We start from the raw sequence: 14802 nt of genomic DNA, 5'->3' as shown, positions 1-14802 counted from the left end.
ATTATCTGTCAATCTTTTGTTATCCAGTGTATAAAAACAATGTAATAACAAAAAATGCCGAATTCCAAGGTAAACTCAAAAAAGGGGGGAGTCAATAAAAACTGACAAAACCAAAATGTCGACTATATCAACCAATAAAACTAAAGGAAAACAACTGTCATATTCCTGATTTGGTACAGGCATTTTCCGAGGAAAATTGAAGGTTTAATCTGGTTTTATAGCTAGCTTAAACCCCACTTGTATGACAAGTAAGTAAAACAAACAAACTAACATTACAGAATTCTAGGTATTGCATGTGTTCTTTCACTAGTTAAATATACACGTTTTTTTGGAGTCATCCTTCACAAGGAACCAAAAGCTTGGAATACGTTAAATGTATAAACATAAAGGAAACTACATTACTGAAAGGGACCTAAAGATAATACTCAGTTTTGCATGAGTTGCAACATTTACATTATTATTTGTTGTTATTAATTGACCTTTTAATTGATGCATGCCAACATATTTTATGCATAATGATATCACGGTTCAATACGGTTCATGTTTTGCGATTTTTTTGTTTTCTTTAAATAAACAAAAAAATTTAAAAAAGCATCTCTTATTTTGACATTTGGCCAAGGTTATGTTTTGCCATACTATCAGCTTTATCATTTTTTCTGAAAATTAATTTGAAGCTACTCATGGACAAAACAACTTACCTTATTTTTTTACGGGAGAAAATAAAAATGGCAAAAAAATGGCAAAAAAGTTTAGGACAACCTAGTCTACAAGTACCCTTAAAAAATGAGGTGTTTGTATTATGCGGTTGAAATATGATCTAATTTTAAGTTAAATCTCTTAAAATTAAATTTCCTTATTATTTTCTTTTCTATCCATTTTGTTTCCTTGACTAGATTTTTGAACCCGAAGCATCTGATTGGGTTTTACCATAAAATTTCTCTTTGTTTTTTTGGTGTTGATTGCAATTATTAAACTTTCTAGAAAGTTATATTATAGTGTTATTAACTGGCTGTTTCTGTATTGGCCCTGTTATAGATTCGAGGTTAGCTGTATTGGACCCGAGACTCGAAAAGTCGAGGGCCAATACAGCCGATCGAGAATCTATAACAGGGCCAATACAGAAACAGCCAGTTCATAACACTTTTATTAAATGATTGTAATTCTTTTAATTAGAATAAACTAAGAAACTTACTGTGAAGAAGATACAGAATTTCATATCTGAACTTGTCTTTCGCATTCACGTCCATGGATCTTTGGTCAACATTGTCAGATGTAATTTCTGATTTCTCGTCCAAGTATTTAATATTATGCTATTATAATTCATTTTATCTAGCAAATATAAAGTAGATGGGAAGAATAAATCAGACAGTTTACTATTCTTACTCTTGGATCGTCTGCGTTCTGATGATTGATTAACGGAAATGAAACAGTGTCAATAACTCGAAAAGGCTGTGAAATATTTCCGTTTCAAGACTTTAAGACATTACAAAACACTGATCATCATTTAAACTTTTCATTTTATGATTTTAAGTTAAAAAAATATAATACAAATGTTTTTATGCATAACGATACGTCCAAAAATAAGTAAGGCGTAAGAAAATTGAAACCGGAAGTGAACGTCCCGTATTAGCCCATGGGCCAATACGGCTTTTTTTTCAGTATTGACCCTGTTTTTTCCGTATTGGCCCTGTCCAAAAAGCAATATTAACTCTTGATTTATATCGACAGGGCAACGCCATCAGTATTGCATATGCTGATTTATCCGTATTAGGGCTGATTTGCTCATATCATTTAATAATAGAATTTATTTCACTTCAATATTATTTCTATCCCGAACAACAACTTTATACTGTTCAAGCAATTATGTAACAAAACATGCACTAAACTAAACTTGATTCTTATTTCTATTTTCAAAACTGAGTATGCAGTATATGAAATATTATTGTTTAAAGTTCAACAAGTTCAAGTTAAAAAGATTCTTTTGAGTTCAAGTTTGAATGTCCCTTGCAGAAATCAAAATCCAGATTTGAATGCGTTTAATAGTTATGATTACCAAGCCTATGCATTTTGTTATCTTTTTACTTTTACATAAGTATTTTGAAAACTCCCAGGCACAATGATTCTACATCAAAACATTGACCTGCGAATTGACTTAATGTAGCAGCTTGAACATACTAGGTGTAAAATAGCCATGCACAAAAAAATCGCAAAAAGCCAGGCATCAGTCGCTACTGTAGTCCTGCATACATCGGTATTCAACGTTTCGGATTTTGTGTACTTTGATAATTTTAGATCAAAGAAAAGAACCCTCATAAACGCAATCCTTCAGAGATTACTCAAGCAAGATTAGCTAAGGAAATCATTAAAAGCAATAGAAAGGTCTGTCAACGGTAAACATGTATAGCGTGGAGAGCAAAAAATGCAAAATGAAAAATACTTAATTCGGTAGCAATTATAAGTTCGAAGCCAAAGATCGTAATGTAAAACAAAAAGCTGTATTATGATGTACAATTAAATGTAGGTGCGATAGGGTATTTCTACATAGAAAAATGATGCGCATTTTCCATGTATTTGGTCCGGTTCCTCGAAGCAAGCAGCATCAGATAAGGCAGAATATATATTAATGCGATATGTTCCAAATAAGTGAATATGTGGAATTTCTTAACTTATGTTCATGTGTTTTTGGCAATATTCATTTTAAAACCAAATAACGCTTCAAGGGATCGATCCAGATAAAATTGCGTATTATAGATAATATGTTTTAATGTTTCTAGCAACAGTTTTGATAGAGAAATTAATGGTTTTGATCTGGCTCTTTTCCTGAAATTTCCACATATAAATTATCATGTTGCCACCTCGCAGTCCGTTACCACAACACTGCTTTTACTAAACATTACTGCTGAAAAAAGTAAAATAACAAATACCGAACTCCAAGGAAAATTCAAAACGGAAAGTCCTTTATCAAATGGCGAAATCAAAAGCTCAAACACATCAAACGAATGGAAAACAACTGTCATAATCCTGACTTGGTACAGGCATTTCATTATGTATGAAATGGTAGATTAAACCTGGTTTTATAGTTAGCTAAACCTCTCACAGAATTCAATTATATTGACAACAATGCGAGATCAAAACAAACAGACAAACAAACAAAAATGTCAAAAATTGGGGTACAGCAGTCAACATTGTGTTATAATCTAAATCACTATTATATCAAAGAACTATTTCAACAAAGAAAAAACAAAATGGCATATAAACACTTATAGACAAAGTACATAAGCAAAAATGAAAGACAAGAATACAAAAATGACCATAGCACAATTGCTTAGACCATTAATGAGTTAACCTATTTATGTAGCAAGTTTGTTAAAACTATGATACACCGAGTTAAAAATCAAATACATTTTTCAGCGGATTTGTGATTACTTTTAAAAAATTAACAACCTTCATTAAGCAGAGTTGTATATTTGACTGGTTTTATGTAATCTGTTTAGACTTAAAGTGTTTTAAAAAGAAAAAAAAGTTAAATTTCCGTACACAGAACACGTGTTTCGTGTACATTAATTGTGATCATGCGCACACTATTACCTTATTTTATGAATTTATAGTGTGCAGGCAAAATGTTTCATTTGAATCATTTCAACACCCGAACACTGGCTACATCAACAGAACCAAAAGAAGAGCAAACTCACTAGAAAACAGTGAAACCGCCAATGGGAATGTCGTGAACACGGAAACCCAGGACGATGTTGAAACTGAAGTCCGCTTATTATTAAAGGTGTGTAGTAGACAACAATAAAGACAATCGCATTGAACAGAAAAATTTAGTAGGGTCAAGTTATGAATCAGAAGTTACACTTTGTGGAATTAAAACAAATGCATTATTGGACACTGGTAGTTGTGTCAGTACAATAAGAATTTCATAATAAACATTTGTCCTATTTACAATTGAGTCAAGTTGAAGGAATTATAAATATTGAATATGCAGATGGAAATGTGTTACCGTATCTAGGACTTATAGAAGCAGACTTGACCGTGAAAGGTATACCACTTGACCATGTACAACATTGTTTGTTTTTAGTAGTACCTGAAAGCAGATACAGTAAATCAGTACCAATACTACTTGGAACCAATATTTTGGCAGAATTTAGGAATACATGTAAAGAAAAGGTTGGAGAAAAATACTTACAAGATTCAGCTTTATTTTCACATTGGTATTCAGTATTTAGATATATGACTATTCGTGAAAAGACTTTGAAGAAATACAACAACAGATTAGCCATGGTTCGATGTGCTGAACAACAAAGAATATCGATTAAGCCAAACATTTCCGTTTCAATCAAGGGATACTGAACCAAGAATAATGGGTTATGTAATGTGCCAGATGTTTACGAAGAAAATCATCTATAAACATAAAAAAAAGCTCCGTTGGTGAAAATTACTAGTAGTTATCCCTTGGAATTAGTTTGTTTTGATTTTTTATCTTTGGAACCATCCAAAGGAGGAATTGAAAATGTGTTAGTAATGACGGATCATTTTACCAGGTACATGATAGCAGTCCTCACAAAGAATCAAACAGCAAAAACCACGACAAGAAATTAGAAATTTAGAAGTAGGAGACACGGAAATCATTCGTTACCTGTTGGATCAATGGATATTGAAAACACAATATCAACTCAGAATGAGGAAGTAAAACTTGATACACAAGGAAAAAAAGTAAAAAATTCATCAGATGTAAAATGTGACGTCACATGTGAATTTTAAACAGAAAGTGATACAGGCTGTGAGTTAGATATATCAATTAATTATCCCAATAAATTTAATGCACACAGCGTTGATGGAGAAACAAACAACGCAAATGAAGTTAATACAGAATATGAAATTGTTCAAATTGTTCCAGAGCCCCAATTGCCGATTAGGTATGCTAGACGTAGGAAAAAGCCAGTTTTTATCAGATGAATCAAATGTCTGCTCAGTCATTACCAGAGACACAATATGTGTTAATCAACTTGATTTCTTCAGTTTTACAGGGTGTATCAGAAACAATGGTTAGCAGAATTGTAAATACTATTTTAGATGATGGTTAGTCTGAACAGAAATAGATTAATGTCGAGACGCCATTTCTAGAATGTAATGGTGACATTTTAGTGGTCCATTTTTAGTGTGACGTCCATTTTCACTGAACTAGATATAAGAAGATGTGGTATGAGACAACGCTCCATCCAAGTCACAATTTGTAAAAGTAAACCATTATAGGTCAAAGTACGGCCTTCAACACTAGTACACATTTTTGTTTAGGGGCCAGCTGAAGCCCGCCTCTGGGTGCGGGTTTTTCTCGCTGTGTTGAAGACCCATTGGTGGCCTTGAGCTGTTTTGTGCTGTTTTGTCGGTTTGTTGTCTCCTTGACACATTCCCCATTTCCATTCTCAAATTTATTGTGATGTTTGTGAATTTATTTTTATATATGTGTTTTATTTCATGAAAACAAAATTGTGAAACCATTGCTATAAAAATAATAAAAGTCTGAAAATAAATAATAAAAGGATAGCAGTTAAAACTTTTAATAAATTGTTTGAATTACTTAATTGAAGTGTTAGAATTTATTGTATAGAAACTGGTCTCTATATAAAGTGAAGTATTCTCGCATTATTATGCAAATTAGTTTAGTCCGGGTAGATTTCCCGCTAGTAATGCACGCTTGATGATTGTTTTCGTTTTACGGGTAGATTTGTTGAAGGGGTGGATAATCTTTTTGTATTGAAGATTTGTCCAAAGATATGTGGTTGTTATAGTTAGAAATATCAGGTAAGCCTATGATTTTCTATTGTCAGGTTTCCATATTTTTCGGTTTGATATAGTTCATATAGCGCGCATTTGTCAAATTATTTCTAGTATTGCGGGATTCGCTATTCTTTTTAAACTAACATTTTATTGCATGTTCCTTATTTTTACAATGAATGCACATCCTTGACGCACAAGTATGATTTGTCAGTGAGCCTAAAATCCATAATTTTGGTATGTGTATATTAATGGTTTATAAAAACATATTATTTCAGAGTGAGCGTATTTTTTTCCATATTTCCGGTGAGATATGTATGTTAATGTAGAAAATGTTTTGTATGTTCTATTATTTATAAATTTTAACTTTACTGTCCGCTGTATAGATGATGTTCTCTCACTAAATAATTCAAAATTTGGTGACTATGTTGAAAGCATCTATCTTAACGAACTTGAGATAAAGGACACACCAGATACAGTTAAGTCTGCCTCATATCTTGACTTGCATCTAGAAATTGAAAATGAGGGTCGTTTAAAAACAAAACTTTACGACAAAAGAGATGATTTCAGCTTCCCTATTGTGAACTTTCCATTTTTATGTAGCAATATTCCAGCAGCGATTGTATTTCCTATCATGATTTCCTTGATGGAGGGTTGCTGCTCACAAAGAAGCTATTAAACCAAGAGTTCCAAGTGGTGAAGCTGAAATCATCCCTTCGTACATTTTACGGACGCCATCACGAGTTGGTTGACCGTTATGGAATATCCTTTTCACAGATGACAGCGGATATGTTCCACTTGTCGTAACTACAATCCTGTCCGCTTTTCCCCGAATGTGACCTACCGAATTAGACTTATTACGTAGTTTGTACTAACATGAGCAACACGACGGGTGCCACATGTGGAGCAGGATTCTTACCCTTCCGGAGCACTTGAGATCACCCCAAGTTTTTGGTAGGGTTCGTGTTGTTCAGTCTTTAGTTGTCTATGTTGTGTTTTGTGAACTGTAGTTTGTCTGTTGGTCTTTTTCTTTTTGTAGCCATGGCGTTGTCAGTTTTTTTTTCTACTTATGAATTTGAATGTCCCTTTGGTATCTTTCGCCTCTCTTTTTCAAGATTCCGTTTTGGGGATAATTTATTGTCTTTTGGTTTTTGAATGGAAGGGACATATATTTGTCCCTCTTTGATTTACGGTTTATGGTTGATATTCCTTATTTGCAAGAAGGAAAAAAACACTACAGGATTAAATACATTTTTCTACTGGGTATTGATGTGTAAACTGTAAATAACAAACTGAATAAATGTAAAGTTTTTAAGTCAGCGACCCAGTTTACACATCGTTAACCCGTAGTAAAAATGTGTTTAATCCTTCTGTTTCTTAGCCCAAACATTTGCAACTTTTTATACAAAAAAATCATTGGGATCAATTTACCGTCAAATCCACAGTTGACATGTCGTAACTAAGAAGTTAGTCGCCATATTCACTGGTTGGAATCCATAAATGTTCGATTAATGCAATAAAATCGAAAATGAAACAACACCTAACTCAAAAACTATATTCACGCCACGTGAGATATTATCCGAATTTGAAGCGTATAAGTAACGAAATAAACTACAGCTTGAGAGTTTTCATTAGTATGAATTCATGTGTTGCCATGACATGAACGTGCCAAGATTATACAATTATACATTTTTCCCAGCTCTAATGCATTATTTATTTTTGCGATGCATTAGAGCTGGAACAACAGATCCGTAGATTTTTTTTTCGATATTTTATTTATCTTAGAACCCCAGGATCCCATGCAGGAGTATCGCGCATGAATCGGCTATACGAAAGAAGTTTCGGCAACATCGTCTATCGAACCTGGGTGGGGGGGGGGGGGGATCTAACGGAGCAATCCCATTTAAGTATTTGAAGATATGCAAATCATATAAGAATTATTAATATATATTCTGATGTATCATTTATCTCCCAAAAATCTTTGAAGGAAAGTTGATTTTCCTCTCATAGTAGCAGAAATATTGGATAGGATAACTACTAATATAAGGATGAGCACCAGAAGATGAATCCGTATTATCGTGATCTTCTGTATCCATCTTATAAAATTCCTCGCTGACTGTCATGCCGAAAACTTCCTGACAGGGACTAGTATATTTAAGAAGGTAAAATGGAGAATCAACTGGAAGCAAAATAGCAGTCTGGTAATTTCCGTCATTTCTACAAAATTAAATATGAAAGTTTTAATACAATTTATATGCTTACCTAAACACATATCAATCATAGAAACATTTCAAAAACTTATTGAGATAGTCTCTTTGGAACTCATTGGGCTCATCTGACTGCCTTAATCATGCAATTGTTTGTCCGCAGTCTTCTTTATGGAGTTTTCAGTAAATCTCTAGCAGTTGAAACCACAAAACGGCTCCATAAAAATGTATGTATGCGTCATTATATTCCCGCTTTGAAATGAGGATTGACCTTTTCCGTTGGTCCATCTGTGACGTAATATGTTTTTAGCACTTACAAATCACAGCTTTTTACATTACGCTTTCATTATGTTAGCGATAAATTGTAATTTATTATATACCTTCTTTCATTTTGGCACATATACTTAGCCCATTATACATCGTTCACTGGACACAACGAAATCGGATTGGAAATCTGATTTGACAACAATGCTGATTTGCGTTTGCATATATTCCAGATTAAATTCGGTGCATTTGTGAATCCTGAGTTAAACCATTTGAGATAGGTATTTTGATATTCGCTCTCAACGAACATCGACTTTTAGTGGAGAATAAATATACGCGTGTAGGAAGATATAACAGCACTGGAGCTAATATAGCGAAATTGACATAAAAAGTTCCAGATCCTTATAAAACCACGATTTATATGTACAGACGATATTAAAAGCCTAAAGCATTCATAATAAGCGATCGATGGCCGCGAAATTAAACACATTTCAAACAATTTGACAATTGTTAAAATGACCTTTTCACTACCTTCATTCTGTTTATCTGAAAATTTAAATCTTAAAGTTCGATTTTCCGTCCGTATATTTGTATGTAGCGTATTATCTATGTGCTGGTCTGAATGTTTACGTTCTCTTACCCCCTCGAAATATACAACATAAATTGGTGCGTTCTGGTATAGTTTGTATCGAAAATCAAAATTGCCACTGGTAAAATTTCCTAGTCTAGTAAAAACTATTTATCAACAATACATTTTTAATTGTATCATTGTTATAAATAGATTTTGTTTCGGATATTTTCTTTTTGAAATTCACCTGCTGTACATGACGAAATGTTAAACAAACCGATGTCCGAACATGAACAATGGCACCATTTTTGTCCTATCAGAAAATAATTTGTTTTACAAAGTACTATATTCGTCTCAAAAGGAATAATCAAACGACTATTTTTCTCGATCCTCCTACTTGTCTAAATAGTATATAAAGAATTAAAAAACTATGTTTACCTGCAACAAAAATTAATTGTTGTATCCTTCCCATACGACCCATCAGGTAATGTACCGTCATGGCTGTTAGCATTGTCGTGGTCTTCGTCATCCCATTTTATAGATCCAACGTTAAAACCTGGAACATCATTTGAAAGAGACACAGAGGAATGATCAAGCATCGAAAATAAAACGACAGAGAGAAGAGTATCAATGACAAATCGATAAAAAAAAACTAAGTCAAACACATGGAATATAATGTGTATTTCATCGTATATATATTATATTTTTCCTGTTCTTTACAGTCTTGCGCATATTCAAACTAACCATCTGATAATATATTCTTGTTTATGAAATCAAATGTTACATCTCTTAGATATAAATATGATTCTATCCAAGTAATGTTAATTCTTAATAAGGCAGCATGATTCACTGCTTGTGAACGATTCTTTAATCGACAAATTTCAAGGTAGCATTTGTGTACATAACTTACTGAAGTAGTCACTCTCATAACTATTCTTTCCAACGGAGGTGCGTTAATGTTTGCAGGAGGAAGAACAACGTTGTTACTTACCTATCGAATTATTAGCGACGTTAAATCAAATATTTGCATGATAGTATGCAACCGCTGTTTATGTCTGGATCTCTAAACGCTAGAACCATTGCACCTACTATGCAGCTTGCCAAGACTGGCCAGTATTCATTGACTTGATTGTTTTAGTATATCACTTGCAGTTTAGTATATTTCTTATTCCTTTCACTTTTTAGACGGTTAAATAAATAAGGCATTGATCACTAATTAAAAGAGTTGCATGTGATTATAAAACAAACACGCCTCCTGGCCATGATATTCACATAAAATCGAGTTTTAGAAATATGCAACAAAATAAAAGAAAAGGTCAAACGTTCAAACGATTTATCCAGTTTTTTAAATAAATTTTGTATAGAAATGTTTTCATAGCAAGATGTGTAAAGATTAAAATGAATTTAACCAGATTTTGCTAAATTATTGAATGTATCAATTATGATTGTAATTGCAAAGAGGATGAATATAAAAAAGGGTCATATGAGAAAGCGGATTCTTCAACCTTTGGATTTTTTAATCTCTGTTGTAACAATGTTTGCAAACTATTGATTTTAAAAGCATTTTAAAATAAGGAAACAACATAAAACTTTAAGATTATTCAATAACATCAAAGTATTTCACTATGCATAAAAAATATTCTTTATGTGTCTTTTTTTTTTCGAAACCATACAAGTATTTTGAATGGAAAGATACCGCCGTATTAGAAAATCTTATAACAAAAGAATAATTTAGATATGTTTTGGAAAGAATTGGATTGAACTTGAGTATATAAGTTGATATGCGACTGTCATACAAGTGAGAGGTTTAGCTACTATGAAACCAGGTTTAATCCACCATTTTCTACGTAAGGAAATGCCTATACCAAGTCAGGAATATGACAGTTATTTTCCATTCGTTCGATGTGTTTGAGTTTTTGATTTTGCCATTTGATAAAGGACTTTCCGTTTTGAATTTTCCTTGGAGGTATTTTTGTTGTTTTACTTTTTGATATATTGCAAATATCAAACCTTGTGGGCAGTTTCCTTTCTTCAATATGCAGTAATTCCCCTTTGGCCAGTCTCTTTTATATTCTGTATTTTCGTTCATCGTTTTAATGCAAAAATGAAATATGGGTTTCCCATCGCTCCTTACTGAATCTGTAAAAGAAATTGTTATCTGTAGCTGCATATTTCTTAGAGTATAATAGTATTGTATTTCAACATTTACCAATATCTATTGACAGTTTGGTCAGCAATCAGAGAATGGCGATGCAAAAGCGGAGTCAATAACAGGATAATTTTGACAATCAAAACATTACCTGATGCCCGTATATATTCATATACTATATATTTAAATCAAACATTTCAAAATTGATTATGTGATGTCTGCACTTGCGTGCATAGTTTTAGACAATCAGTCGGGGAGTTTCTGCCCAAAGTTTGTAGCGTTATCAATATAACGTTATATGTTATTTTTTGTGAGAAGAGCTACACATGTCCTTATTAGTGGTTTTACACTCTTTAGTAATAATGATTATTCAGATGAACTTTAAACCAGTAAATAATGAATTAATTTCCATCCACGACCTTTTTTAAACTTTCCAAAGACGTACACAATAGATTTCAAAAAATGTCCGCGATCAGCAACTTAAAAGAAGAAGTCCATGCACAGTAGAGTTTGGCATGGTAGTGATATCCTTAAGTACATTATTTACAAACAAAGTTGATAGACTGGCTGGTACTTGTTTCTTTTTTTTTTCTGAGACCCAAGACTTCTAGGAGCTACAAGTAACTTACCGAACACTGTTTTTTAATGTTTTTGCAATTACTTTGAAACTGCAAAAGAAACCGTTTCAATTTTCCGAATTGTTCGTTTTACCCTAAGGATTTTTTTCAATCAAATTTGACAATGGGATCCGGTGTATTCTATTTTGAGTTATTCACCTTTCTGTTTTAACAAAGTTACCTTCGCAACCGAAACGTATGAAGGTCAAGGATATTTCAAATTGAGATATGTTTTCCATCAAAGGAAACTGAGGTTAAATCAAGCGAGGACACCAATAAAGTTTTACCTTTGCATGTAATTGCTTATGTTCAGAAACCTGTACAGATATCGATAAAAAGTGTTTTGTTTTATTGTTAGTTTAACGCAAATTCTTTACATTTGAATAAAGATTAAACTGACATTCTAGAGTTTTGCATTTGGTCTTTATCGCTATTGTATTGAAAACATTATAAATAAATGATGACAAAGAAGGAAATAGAGTAAAATGTTTATATATTAAGGCAACGATATCGTATATAGGGTTCAAAGGTACATCACATCAATATGAGTTGATACCCAGGAATATCTTATTGATTTTTGAGTTGATTATTATTAATGAATACTTATACAAAGAAATATCATATTTTTAAAATGAGTGCAAGAAACTTTTATAAGAGTCCCACAAGGAATTTATTGACACCCCTTAAATTGTATTAAGCCACAAGCGCACTGTGTAACGAATTTATTTCTTACCTATACTATATAGTATTGGAAATATTGACGTTGTTGTAAAAGACTAATTGATATGTTTCAGTTGTTGTTATAGTGATCAATGTGAGTCACTAGACCAAGTCTATCATATTTCAGAACCAACTTGCATTGGTCTATTCAAAAACAAATGCCAACAATAATAATTTAATATCAAACAATCAAAGAACATTGATATCACAATGTGAATACAACATTAACATGATTAAATAGAACTTTCAATAATTGTAAAGCTAGTATGTTTGGGTATCTATATTTCACCGACTGGTATACTTGCATATTGTTTCTGGAAATCATTTGAACAATTGTGCCTAGTTTTATAATAAATATTATTATCTTAGCGGCTAGATAATTATTTCTATTTTTTTTTTTTGTCTTTTATTTTTGGAGAGGGCGTCGATATGCAGATGTCTCATAGATTTATACCGCACATTTCCTTTTATTCATACCAATTTTGTTTTGAATTTCGGCCAGTTTCTGGAATTACTGTTTTACACGAACAACTCTCTATATACATGTAGTTTATATAATTTGCGAAATTTTCAATGGTTTTCAAAGTAGAACATTTCTCAAATCTGATTCATTGGGTAAATAAATAAAATAGAAAGTGAATTACCATCTAAATGTATTCCAGGAGACCAGGCATTGTTGTTGTCATGGTCTTCTGCATCTTGACGATTCCATCCCTCTGCCCAAGCAAATGCAGCTTTTGGGCATCCACTTTTTGGATGATATAGTCCATAAGTACCATATGGCCATGTTATAGGAATTTTGATAACTGGATCTGAAATAGAGAAACGTAAATACAACCTTAATTATTCACCATCTCCATTACATAAAACCTCCAATAAGGTCTGTGAATCGTTAACACGACATACTAGTAGTAGCATCTGGCGTTTTTTTACATATATACAAAGAAAATAATAAAGATTTAATTTTTAAAGCTTCCGTGTCATTTGTTTTTTTTGGAGAAATGGGAAGGGATTGAAGGATTTGGAAATATTTTTGTATTTAGATTTTTACGAAAATAAATAATGTGTCTTCAAGACAAACATAAACGGGTCTTAACTTCATTCGAATTCGAATAGCTTGTTGTTTTTTTTCAATTTTATTTGTTTCTGGAAAACAATGGAATCGCAAAATTCTGAAAACATAATATATTAAATTACATATTTCACGAGGTAAGCCATACAGTCTCTAAACCAGCCTCTATTTTCTTTCTTTTTTATTTTAATGTGCAAGTGACTGAAGAGCCTGTCTGCCAGAAAACCATGCAAAATCCAAAATATTGTCCAAATGGCATGTTGGAATTTTTGAAATATTTTTATATTTTTGAAATCTTTTATATAAAGCAAAGGCAAAAATACATCTTAGACTTTGTTGCATCTCGCTGTTTTTAGAAACAGCATCATTTGCATAAATGCATGAAAATCACTAAAAAGCTAGTGAAAATGTGTATAGTTTCAACTCAATAAGTTCTGATTTTTAACAATGTTACTGGCCTTTTAAACTTATATTAGCTAAAAATGACCTGGATAGACAAATATAAACCATGTCAGGAAAGACTTGTCTCGAAAGGTTATTCTGTGGAGGGGTATGAAAGAAGGCCTTGTAGGCCACAATGAATTTTGAAGGAAGTTTGAGTTCATCAATCTCCTAAAGTGGCACTTATTTTTTCACGAAATAAGCATCAGTGAATAGACCAATAGATATTGTCAAAAATATAAAAAATCCAATTTTGGCAAATTATTGCAAGATGTTGAAATTTGCATCTAACTTTCCTATATTTTGATAAATTTCTATATTATTTAAAGTCTAGTTAAAACCCATTTAACCCTAAGCTTTGAATTAACTTAAGACCTGAATTACAGAAAATTACTGCATGACATATTTACATACATAATGTCATTATTTTATGTACTATTGCCGAAAAATCTCTGGAATAGAGAATACAGGTGTTCTATGAGTTATCTCCCTTTATTTACACTCTTAGTTGTGAAAACATAATGTTACCAAATGGTTGTCTGTCTTGGAAAGGGAGAACAAGAAATGTGACTCCTCATATTTACTGGTATTTCTTGTGGGAAATAACCAAATCATGACAATGACACACTCACAAAACCTATTTCACAGTGAAATAAGAACACACATATACATTTGATTGGAGTGCAGTGTCTGGAAAGAAGCCAACGTGAACCAAGAAAGTTTACTTATTTTCAATTTCATATTACTCTGGATTTTTAATATTGATGCTAGATTGCTTCAGTTAAAAATATGTCAGCAACACAGATACTATTTTTGGCATTTATTGGAAAAAGAAGCTTAAGTAAACTGAAAAGTTGCTACCAAGAACATCCAGCTTCCAGCAAGGCAACAGAAGACAGATGATGTGCCTCTCCGAGAGTCTACAAGGCCTACTAGTTGGAGACCAGAGAGAGGTCATCAACATAGGAACAGGTAAGAAAACACCC

The 14802-nt window shown here is 32.5% G+C and overlaps 1 protein-coding gene across 1 annotated transcript in view; it reads right to left on the bottom strand.

The window, feature by feature from the left end:
- Positions 1–7736: 7736 nt before the first annotated feature.
- The window catches only part of LOC127725986 (uncharacterized), a gene marked incomplete at its 5' end in the record, with an annotated part of 29656 nt that continues 22590 nt past the window's right edge, over positions 7737–14802 (bottom strand). The window contains 4 exons of the mRNA XM_052233285.1: positions 7737–7995; positions 9256–9373; positions 10828–10956; positions 12948–13115. Coding sequence (XP_052089245.1) covers positions 7743–7995; positions 9256–9373; positions 10828–10956; positions 12948–13115 — 668 coding nt within the window. The remainder of the gene's footprint in view (positions 7996–9255; positions 9374–10827; positions 10957–12947; positions 13116–14802) is intronic.

This window comes from Mytilus californianus, unplaced genomic scaffold (genome assembly GCF_021869535.1).
Source record: "Mytilus californianus isolate M0D057914Y unplaced genomic scaffold, xbMytCali1.0.p SCAF_15, whole genome shotgun sequence".
In the NCBI taxonomy this organism is placed as follows: domain Eukaryota; kingdom Metazoa; phylum Mollusca; class Bivalvia; order Mytilida; family Mytilidae; genus Mytilus; species Mytilus californianus.
This window is presented reverse-complemented; position numbering and strand designations above follow the sequence as displayed.